Source organism: Hylaeus volcanicus, chromosome 1 (assembly GCF_026283585.1).
Source record: "Hylaeus volcanicus isolate JK05 chromosome 1, UHH_iyHylVolc1.0_haploid, whole genome shotgun sequence".
Taxonomy (NCBI): domain Eukaryota; kingdom Metazoa; phylum Arthropoda; class Insecta; order Hymenoptera; family Colletidae; genus Hylaeus; species Hylaeus volcanicus.
The window spans coordinates 7,778,296-7,802,466 of record NC_071976.1 but is presented as its reverse complement, the minus strand read 5'-3'; the positions used below and the strand labels follow the sequence as shown (position 1 = coordinate 7,802,466).

The 24,171-nt window shown below is 35.5% G+C and overlaps 2 protein-coding genes across 7 annotated transcripts in view; both read right to left on the bottom strand.

Moving 5' to 3' along the window:
• The window catches only part of LOC128882478 (TGF-beta receptor type-1), a 55,794-nt gene extending 40,504 nt beyond the window's left edge, over positions 1-15,290 (bottom strand). For all 5 annotated transcript variants that reach the window (XM_054134097.1, XM_054134103.1, XM_054134083.1 and 2 more), the window contains exons 1-2: positions 14,143-15,290; positions 3,470-3,584 (exon numbers count right to left, since the gene is read on the bottom strand). In XM_054134097.1, coding sequence (XP_053990072.1) covers positions 3,470-3,584; positions 14,143-14,227 — 200 coding nt within the window. In that variant the 5' untranslated portion in view covers positions 14,228-15,290. The remainder of the gene's footprint in view (positions 1-3,469; positions 3,585-14,142) is intronic.
• Positions 15,291-16,798: 1,508 nt separating this feature from the next.
• Positions 16,799-24,171, bottom strand: part of LOC128875205 (UDP-glucose 6-dehydrogenase) — an 8,391-nt gene continuing 1,018 nt past the window's right edge. The window contains exons 2-7 of one of the 2 annotated variants that reach the window (XM_054120595.1): positions 22,929-23,411; positions 20,572-20,769; positions 19,511-19,957; positions 18,743-18,793; positions 18,282-18,437; positions 16,799-18,206 (exon numbers count right to left, since the gene is read on the bottom strand). In XM_054120595.1, the coding sequence (XP_053976570.1) occupies positions 18,027-18,206; positions 18,282-18,437; positions 18,743-18,793; positions 19,511-19,957; positions 20,572-20,769; positions 22,929-23,390 (1,494 nt within the window). In that variant the 5' untranslated portion in view covers positions 23,391-23,411 and the 3' untranslated portion in view covers positions 16,799-18,026. The remainder of the gene's footprint in view (positions 18,207-18,281; positions 18,438-18,742; positions 18,794-19,510; positions 19,958-20,571; positions 20,770-22,928; positions 23,412-24,171) is intronic. The other variant, XM_054120602.1, reaches the window with a different exon arrangement.

The window sequence follows — 24,171 nt, the reverse complement described above, 5'->3', positions numbered from 1 at the left end:
ATTGCTGTTTAATTGCTAACCTTTGTGGCACTCAACTATGAACGAAGTATTCCAATTTGTACTGCACGAACAGCTACACCGTTTAGGTGTAGACCGTTCGTGGCATCATTTTCGATATAGATCTGTTTCTACAATCTATATTGTTTCATTTGATGCGCTTTTCCTTTTAAAAATTTATTTATTTAGACTGCCAAAAATTCGGAGTTTGTGTTTTTTCTTCAACGCCACGTAATCGTGGAACAATCGATTTATTTATTTATAAAACGAAGTTACTTTCAACCGATCTGCCAAAATTAAACATAGAATAATGCCAATCATAATAAACTCTTAAATAGGTTAATAATTCATAATGATTGGTTTGAACCGGAAATAGGCAAAATCAAATAATCGATAAATATTTGTCGAGTACTCCATTTCATAATCCAAATTTTAAAAATTATTGTAATAAATGACGAATAAACAGGTGTTTGTATCTGCTTAGTTAACACGATTCTTTATCTAAACAAGAATTTTGCCCATTTCTGGTTAAAAGAAGAATCAAGCAGTAGAAAAAATTGAACGTGTCTCGCGGTTTAACCGCGTCACTTGTAATCATCCAACAGCAAGAAATTATCTCGTGCCGCTTTCACGTCTCGACCAATCAAATAATCTCGGTCATGCTATTTTCGATACGATCTCCGGCTGAATTATCCAAATTATCCGTCTGGCGCATTAAACATTTAGGCCCCATCCGCACGTCTGCGACCTCAGACTGTCGCATATCGTCACGGTCGATTTCGTTCGATTTCGAAACCGCATATTGTACCGTGCTTCTTTTAGTATACGAACCCACTCGTTGGAAAACCCATTCGAAGCTGCAATATATTCAGCGACCATACGCAAAACTTCTCTTCAACTTTGTGCAGTAAAAAAGCGACGAGTTTCATTCGAGACCATTTATTAGTCTTAGCAAGAATAAAATCGATGAAAAATTAGCCATAGAAGAGGCACAACGCCAGTCTCCAAGTCCAAAAATTATTGTTCCAATAAAAATTATTAAATTAAAATAAGAAAAATGAGAAACTTCTGCTGTGAGTTTCCAATGGAGTTGAATAAATTGCTAACCAAAAATTGGATCAACTTAAGGCTCCACTACTCAAGGAGAATATAGTGGAAACCTCTGTTTGAGTAAATAAATGAAAAATCAATAAGAATGGTATATCCAAAAGCACGAATTAATCGAATAATTAATTCTCTATCTGCTTGGAAGTCTAGTGATAATTGGTGGCTACCCCCACGCGTTTATCGAAAACAGAAAATGAGAAACAAACGCTGAAAATTCGCGTACAACAGGGATCGAGGTACTCGCAAAGTTTCTCGACATCTGTTTCGTTCGCAGCCCCGAGAAATCTGAAAACGGCGTCGTGAGGCGTTACCAACGCGACCATTGGCCGACAACAATAATTCGTTTCCGTCGAAACTCCCGAAACCAGGCGCTAATCATGGCTCGCAGGGCCAACTGGAAAAAAAGCGGGTAAACGTTCCTGGAAACTACGACGAGGGAATCGATCGGTAACAGAACGTGACTGTTGAACTTCCTTTCGCGGTGAAACGCGATCGAAGCGGCGGCAATTAGTCCTGCCCGAGTATTCCAAATATTCGGGCGATTCGTCAAATAGCTCGAAAAATGTACAAATTTTATTCACTAATTATTCCATAGAATTTAAAAATTTGTGCTCAATTATGAAATAGATTGTTTAGGGGTGACTGAATAAAATGATACGTGATTATTCAGGTGGATTTAAACAACAACACTTCGTTATTTTTAACCGTACTCAGGATTGGAATTTTATTTAATCAACAACGCCTGAGTAGGAGAATGTGCTTGAGAACTCAACAATGCTTGAACAGTATTCAATTATTCAATAGTTTATTCACCAGTGCTGAATTATTTAACAGTATGTGATTACTCAACCGTATTTTAAAAGCAATATTTCGTTATTCAACTGTACTCAAGAATAAAATTCTATTTAATCAACAATGCCTGAATGAAAGCAATGTGCTCGAGTATTCAATAATATTTGAACAATACGCGAACAAAATCATTCAATTCATTTGTATTTGTACAACAATATTTCATCATTCAAAGATACCTAATAATGGAACTCAGTCAACACTAATTAATCAACAGTACTCGAATATCAGTAAACAAATAATCGAATTACTCAAACCACTCGAACAGTAATTTTTTCGAGCTACTCGAATACTCGGAGACACCAATCTATAATTTCTCCCGTAAACCGACTCAGAGTTACCGAAACCATTCTGCGACGCGATAAAACGCGCATAATTTTAAACAACGCTTAAATGATGTAATAACGATAACTTTTATCCGACTCTTCACGGAGGAAGCGATAAAAAGAAATTTCACCGTCGAATCGTTGACTCCTTTCGTTGCGGATGATTCACCAATTCCCAGCAAACGTCTAATAAACAATCAACGCGGAAATTAAACTGAAACATCATGCTCGTACTCGAAACGAGAAAACGTTATTATTTGTTTCCCCCGTGCGATAATCGCGCGTCGATATTACTTTCGTTTCAGATAACGGGATCGCGTCAAGTAAAAGTTCAAATGAAAATTTATTACTATTCGTTGCGCGTCGTTAATCATCCAGTAATGCGGTAATTGCACAACGTTACGATATTTATTGCACGACGTGTCCATAGGCAGGTACATCGTAGTAGAAATTTCCACGCTAATCGAGACACGTTTAACTGGATGTATAAATCGTTATTTAAACGATCCTCGTGATACGTCACGCGTGTTTAACCCTTTACGGTCCTATGTCGAGGGAGACCCGACGAAAATATATTGAAATCAGAAGATATGGACCGAGACGGGTTCGAAGGGTTGGTATATTAAGCTTTGCAAAATTGTATGGTATAGAGAATACAATTGTTTTAAGTGTACAGGATGTTTCGTTTAAACTGGAATATTTAAATACTTCATGAAATGATGATTTAAAAAATGTTTTTACAGAAGTTATTTGGTATAAAGGGGGAGCATTATATGATGAAATAATTTTGAGAGTGATTTAGATAACAAATTCATTTCTTTTTTTTTATGAAACCTTGTATCTTTTTCTTTGTTTTCTAAACATTAAAATCCAATATTTGTATATTTAATATTTAAAACACAAATCAATATTTTCAAATGGAATCTTGCATATATTTATTTGTTTTCTAAATCTCCCACATCGTTACACTTACAACAAAACTATTTACTCCACATAATGACTTCCTTTATACCAAATAATTTTTGTAAAAATATTTTTTGATGGCTTCATTCCCTGATGGGATGTTTATTTATTTTGTTTTAAATTAAACAACCGGTATGTCGATTGTAGTACGACGAATCGACGACGAAGAGAACTCTTGGTCAGTGAAATTACTCTCTCACAACGAGCTACTCATGCATATACGTTACCTCCGAGCGTATGTGATAACATCATTCTCCAAGCTGGTGCTAGCAAAACAATAGCCATCGGTTTCGCACGTGTGATTGGTTTCCGTGCAAATGTCGCAATGACACTTCAGCAGTCCTGAAATACAAAGGACAGAAAGAATTAGGGAAGGTCGTTCAAATTAGTCGCAATTTACCGTTGCTTTGCGAGTATTTATGAGTAACATGATTTCTTGTTATATACAGTTCATAATTATCTATACATTGATTCATCACCGTGGAATTTACATTAGAAGGAAAATGAGTATTTTAAAATATTTTTATCGAGAAATTTGACGCTTAATCAAATTGTTCATCTTGGTCATGTAGTCGTTGTCCATCTTCGTCATATTTGAAACGTTTCAAGGGCACATAGAGAATATGAAAGTCTTTCAGTGAATTTCAAATGATACAAATTTTGAGTTAGATGTTAAAAGCTGTGAAACAAAACACTCTGTTAAAATAATAAACTTGTATTACCGATTTTTTCCCTGAAAAGATTCTATATAATTATTTCAACGAGTAACGAATGAAAAATTATGTATCTCTTTGCTGATTATTTAAAATTACTATATAGATTAGATCGAGGTTATCGAAATTTGTGTAACTTAAAGTTACACGATCAGATTTTAGTCTCGCTCTGTTCGGTGATTCGATCATCGTTATCTATAATAACTCGTTACATAATAGGCCCGCTAAAAAGGCACGCATGCCATAACTCATCGCACCAAAGCATTTTAGGCAAACTTGATCGCGATAATAGGTGATAGGTGAAAGTCCAACGTGATCCCAACGATCGCCAAGGCCAGTGGCGCATTATACTATAGGCAAAAAAGAATTCTGTCAGCAAAGACAATGTTTGGTGCTTGATGAGCTTGGTGAATGATTCAAAAATTCGTATAACACAAAAACAAATAACAAATTTACACACACACATATATATATATGTGAGGGTTTATAACAAAATTCAAATTATACAAAGCTGTTCAATAATTTCAATTTGAATCTATAATCTAAAGAAAAATATTCATGATACTCGTATGATAAACCGAATATGCAAATTTAAAATTCACATTTTAACTGCAATAAATGTAGATTCAAAAATTGAAATGTAATAAATCCTTAATCGTACTAAAATCGCCAAGCAGTAATGTTTCAAATTAAAAATGTAAAAAAAGAAAATACCGAACAGGATTGAGTGAAAATACCACCCCTTCCTCTATTAAATCATCACCAACAATCGTACCAAGCCTCTCAAGCACCGATGCTTGAAATTAAAACTGCTCGATGCTTTCTTCCAAGAACAGGGCCCCCAAATAGCGTTTTGTCTTGGTCCCCATCAAGGTAGAAACGCGCCACTGGGCGAGGCCATCGACAGAATTAAAATAACGCGACCGACTCGCAGGAAGGTCGGTTCACAGAAGAATTCCAAGCGTAATACTTCTCATCCGTCGGCTGTGGCACGTAGTCGGCCAGGATACACGGTTTCGGGCCGTGGCACGACTTGACGAAACGAGTTTAATTCAAGTCATTAGCGCACGCCCACATTGAATGGTCTCACGAGGACCGAACCCTCCGCGGCGAGCGCAACGGAGGGCCCCCTGAAACCAAAAGGAAATACCTGTATGGGATTCGCCGCATACCCGAGCCTCATAAAACGTTTTTTGCGCCACCACGAAATCCATTACGAGGGCCTTCCTGTGGCTCGTCCGAAACGAACCGAAGCCTCGATTCCAATTGCTTATTTCGCTTGGGAACGAGTCGATGATTCTTAATCACCTCTGTGCGGTAAACACGAACCCCCATCCCCCACGAAAGAATAATTTAGGATTGGTACATGTTAGAATAGAGGCAAAACATTCTTGTACAATTAGTGATTTTATTAGAATAACTGCTCTGGTCATCTGCAAGTCAAGATATTATATTATAAATATTCAAATTTATCATATACGTTTAATAGTTAATGACAAATAATAATACTTTGTAATATTCTTCCAATTCGATTAAAACATTACACACACTGTTTCACACTGTTGGAAAACATTGAAATTATAAAATATACTTTTATATACTTGTTATTTCACGAACGAACCAATCTCTTTATATTTTTCATTTTCATTTTACTTTTGTTTCAAACAACGAAATGAACACAGTTAAATAACTACTAAAACTACACGTACTTTATTTATTCGTTAAATTTTCATTCAAGATCTCACCCAATTCATCACCCCACACGGAGGCATTTCACTATCAGCTTGGATATTGTTCGGTATAACTGTTCAATTCCAAGCTGAATAATGCGGAGTAACGTTGAACGATAAACACGAGCGTGTTGCTCGTTTAACGTCGCCACGAGCGGTACTCCAGTTTCATTGACGTTTTGTCAGCCGTTCAACTCGATTATAGTTGCCCGCTCCGCTTGTGTTCTTGCGTATCGTGGTTACTCCACAAAAGCTGTTTGCACGGAAAGTTTACCGTGCCGCGGCCTAACTTTTATCTATGCCCGTTCCCATGTGAAACAATGGTACAAAACGATGTCACCCGAAATCCTTGGAAACTCGCAATTCCGGTATAATTCATTTACGCGGTTATTTCGTCGGTATTAGTGGAATTTGTTGTAATTGTGTACAAGTGTCTTCGCGACTGAGTCTTATAATGGATGTAGTTAAACTAGTTTTGAATTTGGGTTCCAATAAGTAACTGAACAGGCTCTATTCTGGGAAGGAGAGATCTGGTGTCCCCTGTAACTTCTAACGACTAAAATCGATATTCCAATATGTATTGAAGAAAAGTTTCCAATGAAAGAAAATATAAGTAAGCGGTGTTGCTGTTACTTAATGTTATGCAATTGACCGCGTTTTAATATTACTCTTCGTTTGTATAAAATAAGTTCCTGAACACTAAATATTTTTCGGTCATTCAAACAAAAACACATCCTTAAACACATTTGAAACTATTAGCGAACAAAGGTTAAAATATGTAATATTATTCAATATTATTTAATATAATTTAATAATACCCACAGGTATTTTATTATTTCAAGTTAATATCAGAAATAATGTTAAAAATGTTAATACAAATACGAGCACAAATGTGCAAAATTTATTTAATTTCTGTTATTGGTTCGAATCATTAATTGCAGTTTTTCGTGGACCACTTTCTCGCATCATGGTTAGATAAACGCTGCTATAGACAACCCGAGACTCTCATATTCACGGTGTCGAATCTATTCAATCCTGGGTGAATGAAATCGTGTCAAATGACTACTAAGTTGTCGGTACCGAGTCCAATGAGTCCGGATTATGGCTGCACACTGTGCGTTTGAATGCGACAGGCGAGTGCAGAGATCTATGATATTGAGGCTCGCCACTCACATGTCCGTTTAATCCGCATGATGCCCAAATTGGGTTTTATTAAAAACGGAGCATCGTAATTTCTCGAGAATTGGACGTACGTTTCGGAGCCAACAATCTGTGTTCTATTGGAGGACTCATTTGCATTTTGCATAGGACTTTATAAATTCTCATTAAGATACTATCTTTCATAATAAAATAATAATATTTTAGGGAAGCACTAAATGCACGCCTAGTAACTGTTTTATTTACGGTTTTTAAAATTTAATTTTGATTTTACAGATTCAGATAAAGAATTGAGATTTAAATAAAAGTATCTTCTGACCAGTGCAACATTCTCTTTTTGATATTTTACATATTTTTTTCATTTACCCACGTCCTCGTACATCTTCATCCGCAAATGCATAAACATCTGCAGTTTAATTATCATATTAGATTTCGAGGAATCGTCATACCGAACCAATGACACTGAAACGCTAGTCCCGTGTAATTTATTCCATAGCGCAGATTCGTGATTGGCCGCGTGACCATCGCGCGACTTCTATTCAGACCTAATTTACGATTCAACGACCGGCCAGTAGAGGACTCGACTGTTCTCGAATTCTGCATTCATGAACCGGATACACGTGCGAATATGTGTATGTACAAGCGACGAGTACCTTTGACGCGCGTTATTCAACGTCCAAACGAAGGAACAAAAACAAAACTTTTCCAAAAGTGGCTTCAGGGGTTACACTACTTTCACTACCTTCCGGGCTTTTTCAAGAATTTTTGTTGAAGCGAAAACAAAATTTTCCTTAATTCCCCCATGTGCTAACAAGTATAGACGCGAACATTATTATCTTTCTCATCTAAATGTTTTTCTATTTTACAATCCACATTACAATATCGCGAAATTACACGACCGGGGAATTTTGTGTGTAATAATGTTACGTTTGCTTGCGGTGTATAGCTAATTACACAATCTTGGAAATAAACATTAGAAATATCAATTCCATTAAGCTGAGACCGTAAGAATTTAGTAATCACCATATTACATCGTTCCGCATGCGCCGTAATAGCATTACCACAATCATCTTCAAAGAAGAATGAGGCGATAACTCCTCGAGACCACAGACCACACCAAACCGTACATTTTTGCAGATACAGTGAATGTTCGCGTATAATTTTAGTATTTCCTTCCCTCTAAATGCGACAAGTTTGTTTATCTACATATCCATTTAAGGTAAAATGATCCTCAATGCTGAGAAAATGATTTTACGCGAAAACTGAAAAATTTATTATTTATTATTATATATAGTTTTATATTCATAAACACCCTCAGAATTTTTCCTATATCTTCACTTACTATAAATACACATATGCAATCTAGAAATTATTATTTAAATAAGAATGGATACCCTAAAGCTTCTTTTGAAAACACTTTTCTTCTACAAAACGAAAAAGGAGAATCGCCATCAATTGTAATAAAATTTTGTTCCTACGATTATTACTACGCTATTTGTCCATTTTTTTCCTTTTCGTTGCGCGCTGATTCGATGCTATATAAAGTACACTGTTATCGCGCGATGTAATTAAAACAATCACCGCCGATTGCCTGCACAATGGAACGCGATAAATTGTGGGGTTTTATAGAAATCGATATCGGGCCTCGCTCGACCTCCTTATCGCCCTCGGGGAAATGTTAATTTTCGCGAACGCCGCAAATGTACAATTGAAAATTGTTTTTCTAACGCATCGATTATTTGCTGTGCACAATACTTATGAAATAGTTAGGGCAAGATTTCCTGAATTTTTTTTAGTCACCAAATGCTCTATGTTTTCGTTTGAAAAATTAAGGGTGTCTTGTATTTCAAAATTGTTCAGAAGTCGAAGCGATAAAATATCCACGTAACTTTCTATTAATTAACAAACCTTCATAATATTTATCAACGCTCTAAATATTTTTTCGCCTTGGGAATTAAGAATTACCTGCTAAACTAGAAAGTGAAGTAGAAGATCGAAATTTACACTTTCTCAGACTTTCTTTTTCTATTCTAATACACGGAATTGATTTGCAAAGGAAATAAACGAGAACAGCCTACATTTTTGTTAATAACATTGCATATAAGAGTCGTCTTGCAATTTTATCGCGCTGCCCTATGTGGAACACAGTCAACAGCAAACAAGTGCACGATCCTATGGCTGCTATGAATGATTCACCGACTTTTCGCGTCTATAAGTAAAACAATTATGTTGCAACAAGCTATATTGCGTTTTTTTTAATTCCATTAATCGTTCTTCATTCTGTAGGACGCAATACGCGCATTGACCAGTGGCGAGCAACCTCTCTAACTACATGGTCCATTTAAATCACTACTGCCTCTAATGAATTGTAATTTCAATCTTTCTATCTTTTTAAATAATACGATTGTTAGTTAAAATATTTTAAAACCGAAAATTAGTTAGTCTATAAAAGCGGACATAAAATATTGTTGATATTTAAAATTGAAACCTCTCCACATTATGTACTTGATAATTGTCTTGAAAAGATTAGTAATACATTATTAATATTTCCATTCTGAAATTTAGTAGAATATGAATTAACATTATGAATACTGTATAATGTGGAAAAACATAGCAAATCATACACAAATTAGAAAATTAAACCTGTGATCCACTATAAGGAACTACGGCACACAAGGCGAGGAGGCATCCAATAAACAAAGACGTGATAATTCGACGAGCAACGACCAGATAATTGACCTCTAAGCTAAACAAACCTGTACTCGTCGCCGTTAGGTACTGAGAGGCTGAGGCGATTACACGAGCATTTGCTTTGCAGCTCGAAAGCAGAGGAAGATACACCTACGTGGAAGAAATGTAAAATTACAATTCACGACGTGTCGCGCAACACGTATTAATTCAAGCGAGAAGTTTATTGTCCCCAAGAGATAAATCTGTAACCGCTGCTAAGTACCGTCATGCTGAAAAGATTACACAAGCGTCTCGAGACTTGGAAAGAAAGGAAACTGTACACCCACCCAGAGGGACTGAAAACTTGTGATTCGTTACATGCGAAGTTCTCAAATCTAATTATAGGGGGGTTTGGAATCTAAGGATTTAAACTAATTGGCTGATTTGATTGAGAATCTTGGCAAGTAACTATTTAGATTTTTGGAACGGTAATACGAGACCTGGATTATTATATTTTCTTTTAGATATGAAGAAGGGAGGAACATTTGGAGAATACTATGTTCACTTTAATTCGTTTTTCTTTTTATGAATAATTTTATAAGGAATTATTGAGAAAGACATATATGTTCCAAGAAGAATAGAAGCTATTCTTATATTGACTTGAATAAACATGTGTTCATTATTTTGACACGTATGAAGAATGAAAAAAAGAAAGGTACTCCAATTGTGAATAGTACAAATACAAATAAATGAATATGTACATAAAAATAAACATTGAGACAATAAAATCAATAAGAAAGAAGAAGAAGAAGATAAATTCAAGAAAAAGAAGATTCTAATGTATTAAAAAAAAAAAATTGAAGTAGAATCAACGAATAAAAGACGAAAGGTGTGTATCCTCTATTTATTAATCGAAATTGTTATCTAAGGATCATTCCCATCTCCGTGGTCCACGGGTTGCTCGTCACTGTTGGCACAGCGTCTCGTTAAGGTCGTTGCCGCGATGGCAGCCTTTTTCCCGACCTACGACCGTTTTATCAGCGCTCCGTGGACGCTAATAGTCTTAAGAATCCGCGGAATAACAATGTGCTGCCGTGGAATAAGCGCCAGCAACAGATTCGATCTGCGTCCCGCGGAAGCCCGCGAACTGAACGAGATTTACATTTACGTCGCAATTATCAAACGTTATAGACTCGCGAAGACAGATAGGGAACGACATGATGTTCGAAGTGCGAGAAGGGACACCCATGGACGCGGGGAAATTTTAACGATGTACCCGAAAGATGAAAGTCATTGTTTACCGCGATAGCTTACCCCCACCAGAGAATGCTGATAAAGTTTCGAAGACGATTCCCGCAACGACAACGCGCAATGATTGCATGGAAATTAAAAGGGTGCTGGAACATCGCGATAAAAGTGGATGGTGGTACATCTAGGGGCTCTGTGAGCAAAGTATCAAATTAACGAAAGTTTTTCATTGGCCACTTTATGTTCCAAGCATTGAAACTGATTAGATGCTTTGATTAGGAATTTTGATACTTACCGATTTGTATCCTGTGTATTGATATGATATTTCTGTTGTTATATTTGCTTTTACATCAAGAAAAGTGCTTGTTGAATTTAGTGTGGGTTTCATGAACAAAGAAGAAAGAAAGAAATTTTTCGTGGGTCACTTTATATTCGAAATATTGAAACCGATCAGATGATTTGATTAGGAATTTTGATACTTACTATTTGTATTCTGCGCACTGATATTATATTTTTGTTATTAGACTACGAATAAGTGCAAAATACATAAAATATACAAAATAAAATACACGTCACAATGTTTAGAAGTCAATACATACTTTAATTTACATTACCATTCTTCGTTTATGTATATAAAGATATGAATTTGGATAAACATTAGCAGTATACTTATTATATTCGCTAATATACATTAAAAAAGGATGAAAATTTGTCATCTAAGAATATTATTTTCATTTTAACCGTACACCACGCACTAATAAATAAAGTAATCTCCCTTGATCCTGACTAATTCTGACTAATCTTTCTTAAAATTACAATCTTGCATAATAAACAAGTGTATTATTTTAAATGAAACAACGAAAATGTCGCGACTAATATTTCCCTCGTAAATTCTTCAATTTCAATGATATTTATAATAATTTACTAAAATTTAGCACTTGTACTTGTGCTCACTACCAGCGAATGTATTATACCCGTTAAGTACCACGGCGTTTAGATAGGAATACTTTTTACAAGTATAAGAGGGGTCAGCTTTTCGCGTCAAGGTAAACGATCGGAGATAGTAATATAATCGATTCCACGGGCATTGTTAAACCGCTTGTACTGTACTCCGTTTATGACTAAACGACAACCGCAAAACTTTTATGTTCTTTTTATAAATTCTATAAATTTTATAAATAGTTCTTTGATACTGTAAAAATAAATAGCTCTTAATTACTTTATAGATAAACAGTTCTTCAACATTACATGGATAAGGAACTAGTTCATATTGATGAACTATTTATCTATATAATGTTAAAGAACTATTGTATTTCGTGTTGAAGAATTATTTGCCTACATAGTGTTAAAGAACTATTTCATGTTGATGAACTACTCGATACTGTATAAATAAATGGTTCTTTAACACTAAAACTTTGTATACAGTACAAAATACGATCAGAAAATAATACGAAAAATTGTCTAACAAACAAATAAAATTATTATCCAGGTTCTTGTCACTTTATCTTTAGTAAAATCTTTCTGTAAATTCTGGAGGATCTGTGTTCGAAACAAAGTCATCTTGTACCAGCGAAAGGTCACCGGGACGGTAAAACGGGCAAAAAGGGATAGACTGGAAAGTATCTTAATTAACTATCCTCGCGCAGAGATAAGAGGACAACTGGCGAAGGCGTGCTTATGGGTAATAAGTTCTCGGCAAAGAAACCTTCAAGGTGCTTCATTAAGGAATCAATTGCATACGTATGCAATGTATTTACAGAAAAGATTACGTATCTAGTTGGGAACGATCGGATTTCAAAATCGCGAGATAACGCTTATCTCCAGCTTTGTAATGAAAATAACATTCGCCAGAAATAATCGAAAATGTGAGTCGAATACTTGATTTTAATCCCAAAGGGAGTTCTAAAGTTAAATATTATCATTATTAAAATGTTGCTCAAAACAGAAAATCAATTTTTTTCACGATTCGGAACTCTGAATTGAGAAATTAAGAATCAAGGAATGACTATGTACAATATAATAATAACTTTCATAGTGTGCTCGATCTTCTAAATTAACTTATACTACCCAAAATCTTATAATATTATATTATGTATGATATTACAAATTATTGTAAGTTACAATTATATCTACCCAGATTATATTTGTATGCGATATAAGCAATATTATAACATTACATAATATAATATATACTGATATTGTATTATTATATCACGTATACTCTGAAAAAATAATTTGGATACATGTGTTTTTTAATTCTCTTGAGCATGTTTAGAGTACAGTGTCGATTATCGGGCCAATAAATATCGTACATCCGATTTTATGTTAAATAAAATGGTAATGGAACCATTACCATACAACTATAAAAATATAAAATGACACGACATAAAGCTGCTAGTGTTACAAACAACATGCAAGAAAAATGCAATTCTACCGACAACATTATTTACAATGTCCGAAAAAAAATAGTGACATACCTCGAAACACTACATCATACGGTAATAGCATTTACTAGAGATCGTTATGCTAATAACATGTTACATTAACATAGCTTCCGAATGGTACGTACTTTATTAAAGACTAAATAACTCGTTACAATGTATAAACCAGAATTCCTGAGCAAGTGCAAACTACAATCGGCGTGAAAAAAGTATTCAGTTATGAAACTGTAAACATGTAACGATGGGATATCAACTGGACGTGTTTTTACTCGTTAATTTTAATTGCAATTTGCGCTTTTATCCTTCGCTTGTTAATTAGTATTCTATTATAATGAGTACCTACACCAGAGAAATGAGGACAGAAATAATAAATATTATAATTAGAATTAGTTGAGATACTGGAAACAGAGTTTTGTTAAAAAATTATAGAGATAGAGAGATTATAAAAATCTTTATTATAGACTATAAAATTCTAAAGATTATAAAAATGTTGATCATAATTAAATCTTGCTCAAAGACGACAGGGGAGTGTTGTACTTTGCGAACAGTTTTTTAATATCTCGGTATTTGTTTAAGAAAAATATGTATCATAATATTTTTTTACAGACTTTTCCTAAATGAATAATGACTAGACTGACGATTTTATGCATTTATGACATTCAATAATATACAAAACATACGAACATTATACTACGTTGACTTCACAGTCAAACATCAAAACCTCCCAAAAGAAAGGTCATTGGCCCTCTATCAAATAAATGTGATACTACCTAGCTTCAAATAAACATAACTCCTAAACTAATCACGATAGGGAACCGCAGTTTGCGACATTATTATTCTAATAAATTATATTGAATCTAAAAGCCACTAAAATCGCGACGGCCCATAATTTTATCATTCCCCAATCTTGTCTAAACATTCCCAACTCTGCATTACATACCGTCCACAAGGCATGACGTGTGGAATAAACAGAGGAGCGCCAGAGCGAGAAAGCTCGCAATGCCGCCGTCGCACGCGCCTCTCATCTTCCCTCAGCTTTTCGTCGCCGTTGTGTCGCGTGTCGTCGTCGTCGTCGTCGTCGTTGTTGTCCCGTCCACGGCCTCTCCACGCTCCTCTCGCGAAAAAAAGCGATTTTCGCGAAAGCGGCGGCAAGGCTCAATGGCGACGACAGTAAACAGCGGCACGAGGATCGCGATCGACGTACGCACGGCGATACCTCGATGCCCGTAATATCATCTTCTTGGTCGACGCGGGGATAAGGCCAAGTTTCCCCGTCGACGGAACACTTGTCACCGTTGATCGCTACTCATGCGAGCTCACACACACGCGTCCACAGAACCTAACGCACAGTGGTTCTTCGTTACTCGGCTCTCGTGTTGTTTTCCTTTTGCTCACCGCGTCCCGCTGTCATTGCTCGAGGTTAGGTTAATAACAGGCATAACACAGCCGTAACGGAACGCTTGTACTTTATTCCTGCACGTTAACTCTCGTTTTCTTCACTCTATACCCGATTCATCGACGTATACAATCTTGACGCGACGAACACGTATTATTATTATCGCCGCTAGTCGTGTGCAATGTATACGCGCTAACGAGGTGTCTTCTCCTTTTTTTTTATCGAACCAACGTTGCACCGCGCACTTTGCCGGGGTACGGTGGAGGTTATTTCTTTTTTGTCCCCCCGGTTTGTCAGTTTGTCGCGTTACACGGTGTACTCCGTTGCCCCTCGTCGTCTACGCCGCGCAAGGCGAGCCGCCATTTTCCTACTGTGCTGATAGGCCCGGCCTATTATCCCTCTTGGCCAACAGAAAGAGAAGACACGCGCGCGCGACAAGGAAAAAAATAACAGCGAAACGATTCACTGCCACCTTGATGAATGGTACGATTTCGTATGTATCACGCGGCGGCAACGCTCCGGCATCGTCGGCCAACGGCTTCGTTGATGTAACCTACGAGAACACTGCTGTCACGCGGACCACTCGCGAATTTTCACGACGTACGCGGAGCGAACGACTTATGCTGTTGCTACTGCTGCCGCTACTGCCGTCACTGCCGTCACTGCCGCTGCTGCTGCCTCTGCTTCTGCAGCAAGTAGTTCCTTCAACGGCGCCATCGCTCTTCTGTGGCAGGGCCGTGAGTGACCACCACGGGCCTCGACTTAGCCAGGGACGTAGGCGACAATTCTGACTCCACGTGGCAAAATTTAGGGATAGAAATTCATTCTGTGCACGTTGACTGCCAGACGAATATTCTTTAAAGTTTCTACTAAAATGAAATATTATTTAACCTATTGGAGACTGCATAATCAAACATTTATCGACGTATTTATTCTTGTAATTTCATCAAAATTCATGAATTTGGTTTAAATTCATTTCCTTTGATGCTTGACATTCGGAATTAATTTTGTTAGTTTCTTCAGTGGAAAGCACTGTCACCCACATGTGGGTGACATGGCGATCAACGTGTTAATCGTAACTCTAGTTTGAGTTGGTATACTTATTTGTCAGTTTGTTACATTCAAGTATCAATCTTCCAATGATTTCATCTCTGCAATCAATCTATATATAATATATAGTTAGATAACCTATTTCAAACCATTTCAAACTCGTAGCCATTAGTAGAGTGTATCTGTATGTACGAAGTTCATTAGTCAACAAATTTTATTGTCGTTTTTGTAATGGATTATAAGTGTACTTGGTAATTATAATAATGATAAAAGTGTAATAATAAGTAATAGTAATTGTAGCGTCAATCAGATTGTGACTTAGATTACGAGTATAGATTCATGGAAATAAAGAATAGGTTAAAGACTTGGAACTGGTACTCTAACATGACGATATGACGAATGAGTATATCTGTTTAAACTGGAGTTGTAAATAATTAAATATAAAAACACATTTATTTGTACATGTAATAAAGGGAAATTAATCCTTCCTTCTAAATCTCGTACAATATCGTGAGCCCGCGTATTTCGCGAATTCCTACTTACGCTACTGGACCATTCGCGAAATTTCTATTAATCGGTCGCCCTGTTCTTTCACCTTTCGTATATTGGTTACGTTTGAAGTTTTACTTAATCATTATTGACTCCAAAACAACTCAAGTATTTGGTGAATGGTATAAAACATTTTTGTTTGCACAATTACTCCACGCCAGTTGCTCATCAAAAAAAGGTAGTTAATTATCAGAACGATATTCGAAACAATTAGTTAAAAGTTAAAAGTTCGTTTTTAACATTCACATTTTTTTAATTTAAAACATTTTTCGAAGCTCAAAATAATTAGATATTTGGAAATTATGTAATTTCTATTTTTTTTTACCACATTTCAATAGTATGCAGATTTACGAAAATTTGTACATAATATTCCAAACTCCATATTTTCTCTTAGAGTATAAAACAGTATACTCTTAAGAATTGATATATGAGAAGTTAATAAGATCGATTTTTTTTCCGTCGGACTCGCGTTCATTGAGTGGAATGTACCACCGAAATGCTCGTCTAAAAATAGCGAAACATTTCGTCTAGGGAATGCCAAAGAAATATATACACATTGCAAAGAAATGAAAAATGGGTTGGAAATTAAATGTGTCTTAGAAAATTTTCTATCAACGTTTATTTATAAATTTTATCCGTATATAACCAGAAAAGTAAAGATATTATATTATATGAAACAAGTTTATGCCCAAACACAATTTTTAACAGTTTCATATAATTAGATACATTGAAAATGATTTTTTGTAAAACTATTGTGAAAAATATAGTTATTCGTTAATTTATCGAGATTGTTTTTATGAATGGTATATTTTGCACGCATATACCAATTATGATGTAATGTCAACATTACTCGTGCGCTTTACTTCACTCGTTCTTAACGTTATCGCTACGAAGAAAAATATTTATAATACTTGTAAAACTAAAGTGATACCCATCGAACGATAAGGAATCGCTTTAGTAAAGATATCGTCACGCTTTTGAAAACGGCATAACCATTAAGAAGGAATCGATTAAATGTGTAAAAATATTTGTATGAGGATATACAATTTAGAATTAAATCCTAAACTATAGGAAATATTTCTTACAAAATGCAAAGTAGGATTATCGACATAACTTAATTGTAATAATGACGTATGTAACATATACAATTAATTATTAACCTATTTCTTTAATAAAATGCAAAAATTTATATGCAAGTACATTTTACAGGAATGTACTATACGTCGAAACTTATACTCGTAAAATTTGTAGCATGTACACAATATTCCACTAGAAGAAAAAATACTTAAAATCTTGCTTGGTATTATAGAATACTATTTATTGGATTGTGTAAATGCCCATAATTGATAAATTTGCAATTGAACTTGCAACTTATTTCGGCGAAAAGTCAGAGATATTAGTTCTTATGATTATAATTAAAATAATTATGAATGCTGTTAATACATCATACTATCAAAGTATGTAAAAAATATATACAAATATTTGAGGCAACTGAGATTGTTCGTCATTGCAAATCTCTGATAATCACTGTATTTTGTGTACATACTCGTCCCAAAAAAAGACGTTTTCTTTAAATATTTATAGTGATAAAGTTCAACTGAATTACTCTTGAATACTCCTGTAGTAATATCAATGCTTGCTTTCGAAACCTAGTAAACTTAAATATTCACAAAAGTGAAACTTATTTCATTAAAATGATTAGGAATTCATTTACAGAAATTTCTGAAATGAGTAAAGTCGTTATGTTTACAGCTTCTTCTGTAAATAATTAAAAGAATGTATTAAATTAAAAATATTAGAACTTGTCCTAATTTTCCGCGCGACTTTATCTATATTTGAGTTTGGCTTCCCCATGTTCTTGAAATTGCCGTCCTTGTAGTAACCTTCTTTCCAATAGTTTGAACAATAAATCCTATCTGTTGTAACATATCGTGGTCCAAAATTTTCCGTCCGTCGAAAATGTACGCTGGTTTCATCATGTTATAGTAGATTTGTTTATAATCCAGTTCCTAAAAAATTGGAAAGAACGACAATTAGTTACAGAATTATATGTCAAACATTTGTTCAATGCAATTGTTACTTACTATAAATTCATCCCATTCGGTACACACGACAATAGCGTGCGTGTCTTTTGTAGCGCTATAAGCGTCCTTATAAATATTGATTCTACTTTTTACATACTCAGGATTGTTCGTTACGCTGGGATGCGTCAAATCCTCCATAATTTGAGTTTCTTCGACCTACACAATGAAATACCAAACTTTGAATAACGTAAATAACGTATGAATGACGTACACAGAGTGTTTCTTATGAATTGTTTAATGTAATTCTTCAGAGTAAAAAAATAGTAACAAGAAAACGATTATATTCTAGATAGAGATGTCAAGAATATTTACAAAGTCACTACTTTAACGGAATGTATACATTCGTATAAAGACAAAAAACTTAATAAGTCGAGGTGAACTAGATCGAACGATCGATTCTACTGGGAAATATTGAAGCATGACACGTTTAACAATAGATCTGTAAAACAGAGAGAACAAACCTTGGAGCCAGATGCTCTATCTTTTAAACTGAGAGGCAAGTTGCCCGGATACTGCAACACGAAAAATTGCCAAAATTTAAATACGTTTTACTCTGAAATATTTTAGTGACGACATTGATCTGCTTTTACAAAACATATAGAATGGGAAAAAAAATTAAATAGACCTTGAGGTCTTCTTGACACTTCCACCGGAATAAAGCAACTGATATTATGCATGAATTGTTTTTGTATCTAGTCTAAAAATGGGCAAAATTTCATTTGGATATTTATCGGATTGATTTCTACGGATTTCACTCTGTACTTAAAATTTTTATTTTTATTCGACAAGTAACGAATCAAAGTTTATTAACTTTTTTTTTATGAAGGATTCTTAACTGGTTTTTGAGCAGTAGAAGGTTACTTTCAGATTATATCTAGAAGTCTCAGTTTAAGAAACAATAAGTATGGCCACTAATTTCTAGTGCTTTAAATCCCAAATAATTGCCAATCTAATGAATCCTAAGATAACCAATCACCTAATTTAGAATTACTTGGCATGCAAACCAACTCGAAAAATTAATCACATGCCATGTTTCAAAGTAACCTACTGTATCTATACTGCCCAGAAACAATAAATTTTATACACTTTTAAAATCTTTGTTCCTTTCTTGAGCAAAATATTACACCCAACAAACGTTATTTATCCTTCGTTCGCTAAAATAAAATCGAAACTATTATCCAGATGAGAATATTGCTCATATCTGACGTGTTTTCGTTGAGGAAGATCACCTTGGGATCGTATATGTGAAGCATGGCACCCTCGTCGAGCAGGGTCTTAGCAACGTGAATGGCCGGTGACTCACGCGTGTCGCCGGTGTTTTTCTTGAAGGCGAAGCCCAGCATAGAAATCCTTTTGTCCGTGACGGTATTGAACAAGGACTTTATTACCTTCGCGGAGAACCTCGACTTTTGGTATTCGTTCATGTTTATGACCTGTTGCCAATATGCCGCTACTTCCGGTAAATTCAGGCACTCGCAGATATAAACCAAGTTGAGAATGTCCTTTTGGAAGCAGGAGCCACCGAAACCGACCGATGCGTGAAGAAACTTCGATCCTATTCGCGAGTCAAGGCCAACCGCACGTGCCACCTCGGACACGTCGGCACCGGTGGCTTCGCACACCGCCGACAGCGAATTTATGCTCGATATACGTTGTGCCAAAAAAGCATTGGCGGCCTAAAATCGTAATTGAATTGAAAGTCACTTGCGCAACGGTTCACTTTGTTACGTTAACTCTTCGCACCCCACTGGCGACGCTACAGCGACATACATGACGTGCACAACATGGTTCGGATTACATTTATGGTAATACAAAATGAATTAGTGGAATAAATGAATAGATTTTATGTTATAAAATGCAGACACTACTTATGTTGAAAGGCTTTATAACAGACTGGATACAAAAAGCTTTCGAATGGGGCTTTTAAAGTTTTTTTTTGTTTTTGTTTTGTTTTTTGATTTTTAAATAACAATATCATAACAATCATAATAACATAGAACTGTGGAAGTGCAAAGATCCACGAATAAAGTTCCAAGTTCCGCTACGAATCGCTGCTATTTAAAATGCGAAACGTGACTCTGACGATCACATATTTGACAAACGGTGTTTAGCCTTTTCTGTGCACATATGTCGAAAACTAAACGCTGATAATGCACACCGTGCACGTGTAATTAGCATACAGCCACGGCGAATGGCGACTAATTAGTTTCACTAATTGAAACTGTCACAATGGAAGTAGTATATGGATATTCTTTTTTGTTCGTCTCTGATAGATAGATTTTCGCCTCACCAGCTTCGATAGCTCGGAACTCCACGTGTTGGTCGTTAAAATATTTTTCCTCGGAATCCAGTGCTCGTACACCTTGCACAATTCCTCTATGGCGGCCTGTCCTTCGGGAGAGTCTTCGCCGCCTATTAAAACGCGCTCCGCGTGCACCAAATCCTGGATGGCGGTTCCCTCCGCCAGAAATTCAGGATTCGATAAAATCTAAAAAAAAGAATGTAACGTTTTCCTGTTATTTTATTTTTTGAAAGGATCATTACGTATGTATTGATTCAAGTAAATTATACGTTAATCTAATAAATTCAATTGGAACATTTGTAAATTCTGAAGATAAGTCATCTTTATTTCACATCTGTATATTAAAAAAAAAATGAGGAAAATTACATTTAAGTCAAATAGACAGGCCCGGCGCAAGGCAGGTTCAGCGAAAATTACTGAATTAAAAGGTACCGATTTTGATTAACTTTTTACAGACTGATGATACCATTAACAAATGGAAGCAATTTCTGCTGAGATGCAAGACATTTTTTTAGTAGCGATGATTAAATTGAAAGGAGTAACAAAAATCATCAAAGTATTATTATTTAATATTCATCTTATAAAAGATATATAGAATTTGTAAATAAATAATTCCTCGTTGTAAAATTGAAGTGTAGGATTTTAATGTGAATTCAGGCCCCGCAAAAGATCACGCTGGCCCTGCAAATAGAAGATAATAATTGAAAAAAAAACAATATAAGCTCTAAACACGGGATTATTTAAGACTCCAAAGGAGATTTCAGGCTAATGGCCTTGCAAAAAAGTCAACTGAGAAGTAATGAGAATTGAATTACGTAGTGCATTCTATCGTTCCGTCGATGATAGCAAATGACGCGCGATAAATACAAAAAGACCGGCTAGCCAAGACGAGAAAAAGGTCATGAACAACCGGAGCGATGGAACGTCTTAAACGATGAGCGCAAACTTGACAGGTATTAAATCAGGTAATTGCTGACCGTGCCTTTGGCCATTGGCTAATAGCGAACGCAAAAAAGGGGGCACGGATAAAAATTGCATTCGGCAGACAACTGTGGAATCACGACGAAATATTCTCGAGACGCATTACTGATAACCAGGAAAATTAAATATTTAGATATCCGCAGAAACGGAACATTTGTCGCTGTACACACATCAAGCTTATAATTTGAAGGACTGAGACGTTTTGAAATTTATGAGCGCATCACCTGTTTAAAAAGTTTATCGCTCGGTAAAAAAGTCCATAATTTAAAACCACCAACTGTTTACATTTGTTGAAAACAATTGTACGTTAAATACACGGTCTCTCCTCTATATCTGATAACGGATTTATTTATTACTCTCAATATATGCAAATGCGTGCAGGGTACCTATTTCTAAGAACACGTTGTAATTTCTTTTTTTCTCTCCCTTTGAGAGTTCGTAGACCTTAGTTTAAGGAAACGCTGAATTAGGTAAGAAGTTTTTCATAAAACATGTTTAAAATTGCTAACTTTTAGAGTATATAACTTCCTTGAATGGAGAAACTCGAGAAACCAACGTAATAAATAAATTAACAAATACCGCACTTGTTGCACAATCGTTTACCGACTTCAAATCTTTGCGGTTCTATATAGTAGATAAAATAAAGTTTACTGTATTTATTTAATAAACCTACATAAATTTCAACAGTCATTATTTCTAAATTTTGCAATAGAATCGTATAATATGCGTTACAGCTGAAGTATTAAGTTGTCCCAAAAGTTTCTTTCGCTTTATTAATAAGTAATACATGCACAATATTTTATGTTACATTACTGAATTGTGCGCGATTCATGTTGCTCCATTACTGTTACAACATGAATATCTATGAAATTAGATTGTCTATTTATAGAAACACAACCACGTAAAATAATTGAGTGCAACTCGCAAAAGAAACTTTCGGGACAACCTAATATAATGGAGATAAAATCGACTGCAAGTTCAAGGCCACCGAAGATCTATTGCCCACCCTACTTCCATGTACCGTTTGATTGTCTGACACTCTATTTCCTATCTCTTCATGCAAACGCACAGACGCATGCTTTCCTGCTTTTAACAGGAGGCAAGTTGAGCATAGCGCACAAGTGGAAGTTGTGTCTGGTGTGAATTACATTTCCGGAAGTGACCTTGAGTGGTCAATTCATTTCGTTCTAGCTATAATTTCATTATCTTTTTTTGTTTTTGCCTCCGCGGATAATAATTCTATCTTCTGTGAAACTTTTCATTAATTACTATATGTATAGAGACTTTTTAAAAGTTGGCGATCTATTGTTTCCGCCTTAAATGTATGAGAATTACCTATAGTAAGAAAATTGTCGAAACATTACCTGGTACGAGACACCCGGCTTGTGATTGGCACGTAAAATGTTCATAATGCTCTCAGCAGCCCTAACTGGCACAGTACTCTTCTCGACAACGATTTTGTCCCCGGTCGCAATTTCTGCGATCATTCTCGCAGCGCTCTCGACGTACTTCAAATCTGCCGCCCTTCCTTTACCGTTACCAAACGTTTTCGTTGGCGTGTTCACAGAAATGAATATCAAGTCCGCCTCCTTGATCGCCGTTTCCATGTCCGTGGAGAAGAACAAATTTTCCCCGCGACATTTTCTCACCACTTCGTCCAGACCAGGCTCGTAGATGGGTAGTTTCTCGGAATTCCATTGAGCGATCCTTTCTTTGCTCTTATCTACCACCGTCACTTGAACATCAGGGCACTTCAATGCAATAACACTGCAGGTAGGCCCACCCACGTACCCGGCACCGATGCAGCAAATTTTCCTTATCGTCATTTCGAATTAACTGAACTCTACCTAACAATCAATAATATCGCTCGTTACTTAGTAGTACTTACACCTTTTCTATCAAATTCATTTAATCGTCTTTGTAACGCAAGATTAAACTCAAATTAAATGGCGTGATATAAATTTTGTTCTATAAATTCCGAAACTATTTCTCTTTTATTTGCGTAATATCGGGTTTAAAGAAAAATTCCACAATAACTGATCCAACTGCTGTCTCAGAAGAAACATTTATTATCTTTGTACGTAGAATCATAATCAGAAGCTGTGTAGTACATACAATTTATTATCGGCAATGTTTTGCAGAATATTCGCTATGCTCCAAGAACTGAATTAAGACGTGTAGATATCATTAATCGTTCTACAAACAATTCGAATCGATCAAACAGGTGTGCTTTATGAGCAAGTGTGCATTGGTTAAATTAAAAATTAAATAATAGACTTTAAGAAATTTTATCGTAATGAAAGTTACAGTTTTGTCAATATAGTAAAAAAAATTCCACGTGCGAACTAGAATTATTTTAAGTACACTCGGGGGTATCATTTTCGCTATTTTAAACTGCATCGTATTTACTAGTTCAAAATCACGCATATTACTCCGATTGGAATAATGTATATTTTTGAATGTGAAAGTTTACTATTTTTTTCGATTCAATGTAAATTCGATCGATTGCAAACCTTGGACAAAATGTGATTTTTAACTTTTTATCGATAACTATGAATCGAAACCTGAGCAAAAAATTTATTCGATTAACAGATGACGAATAAAACT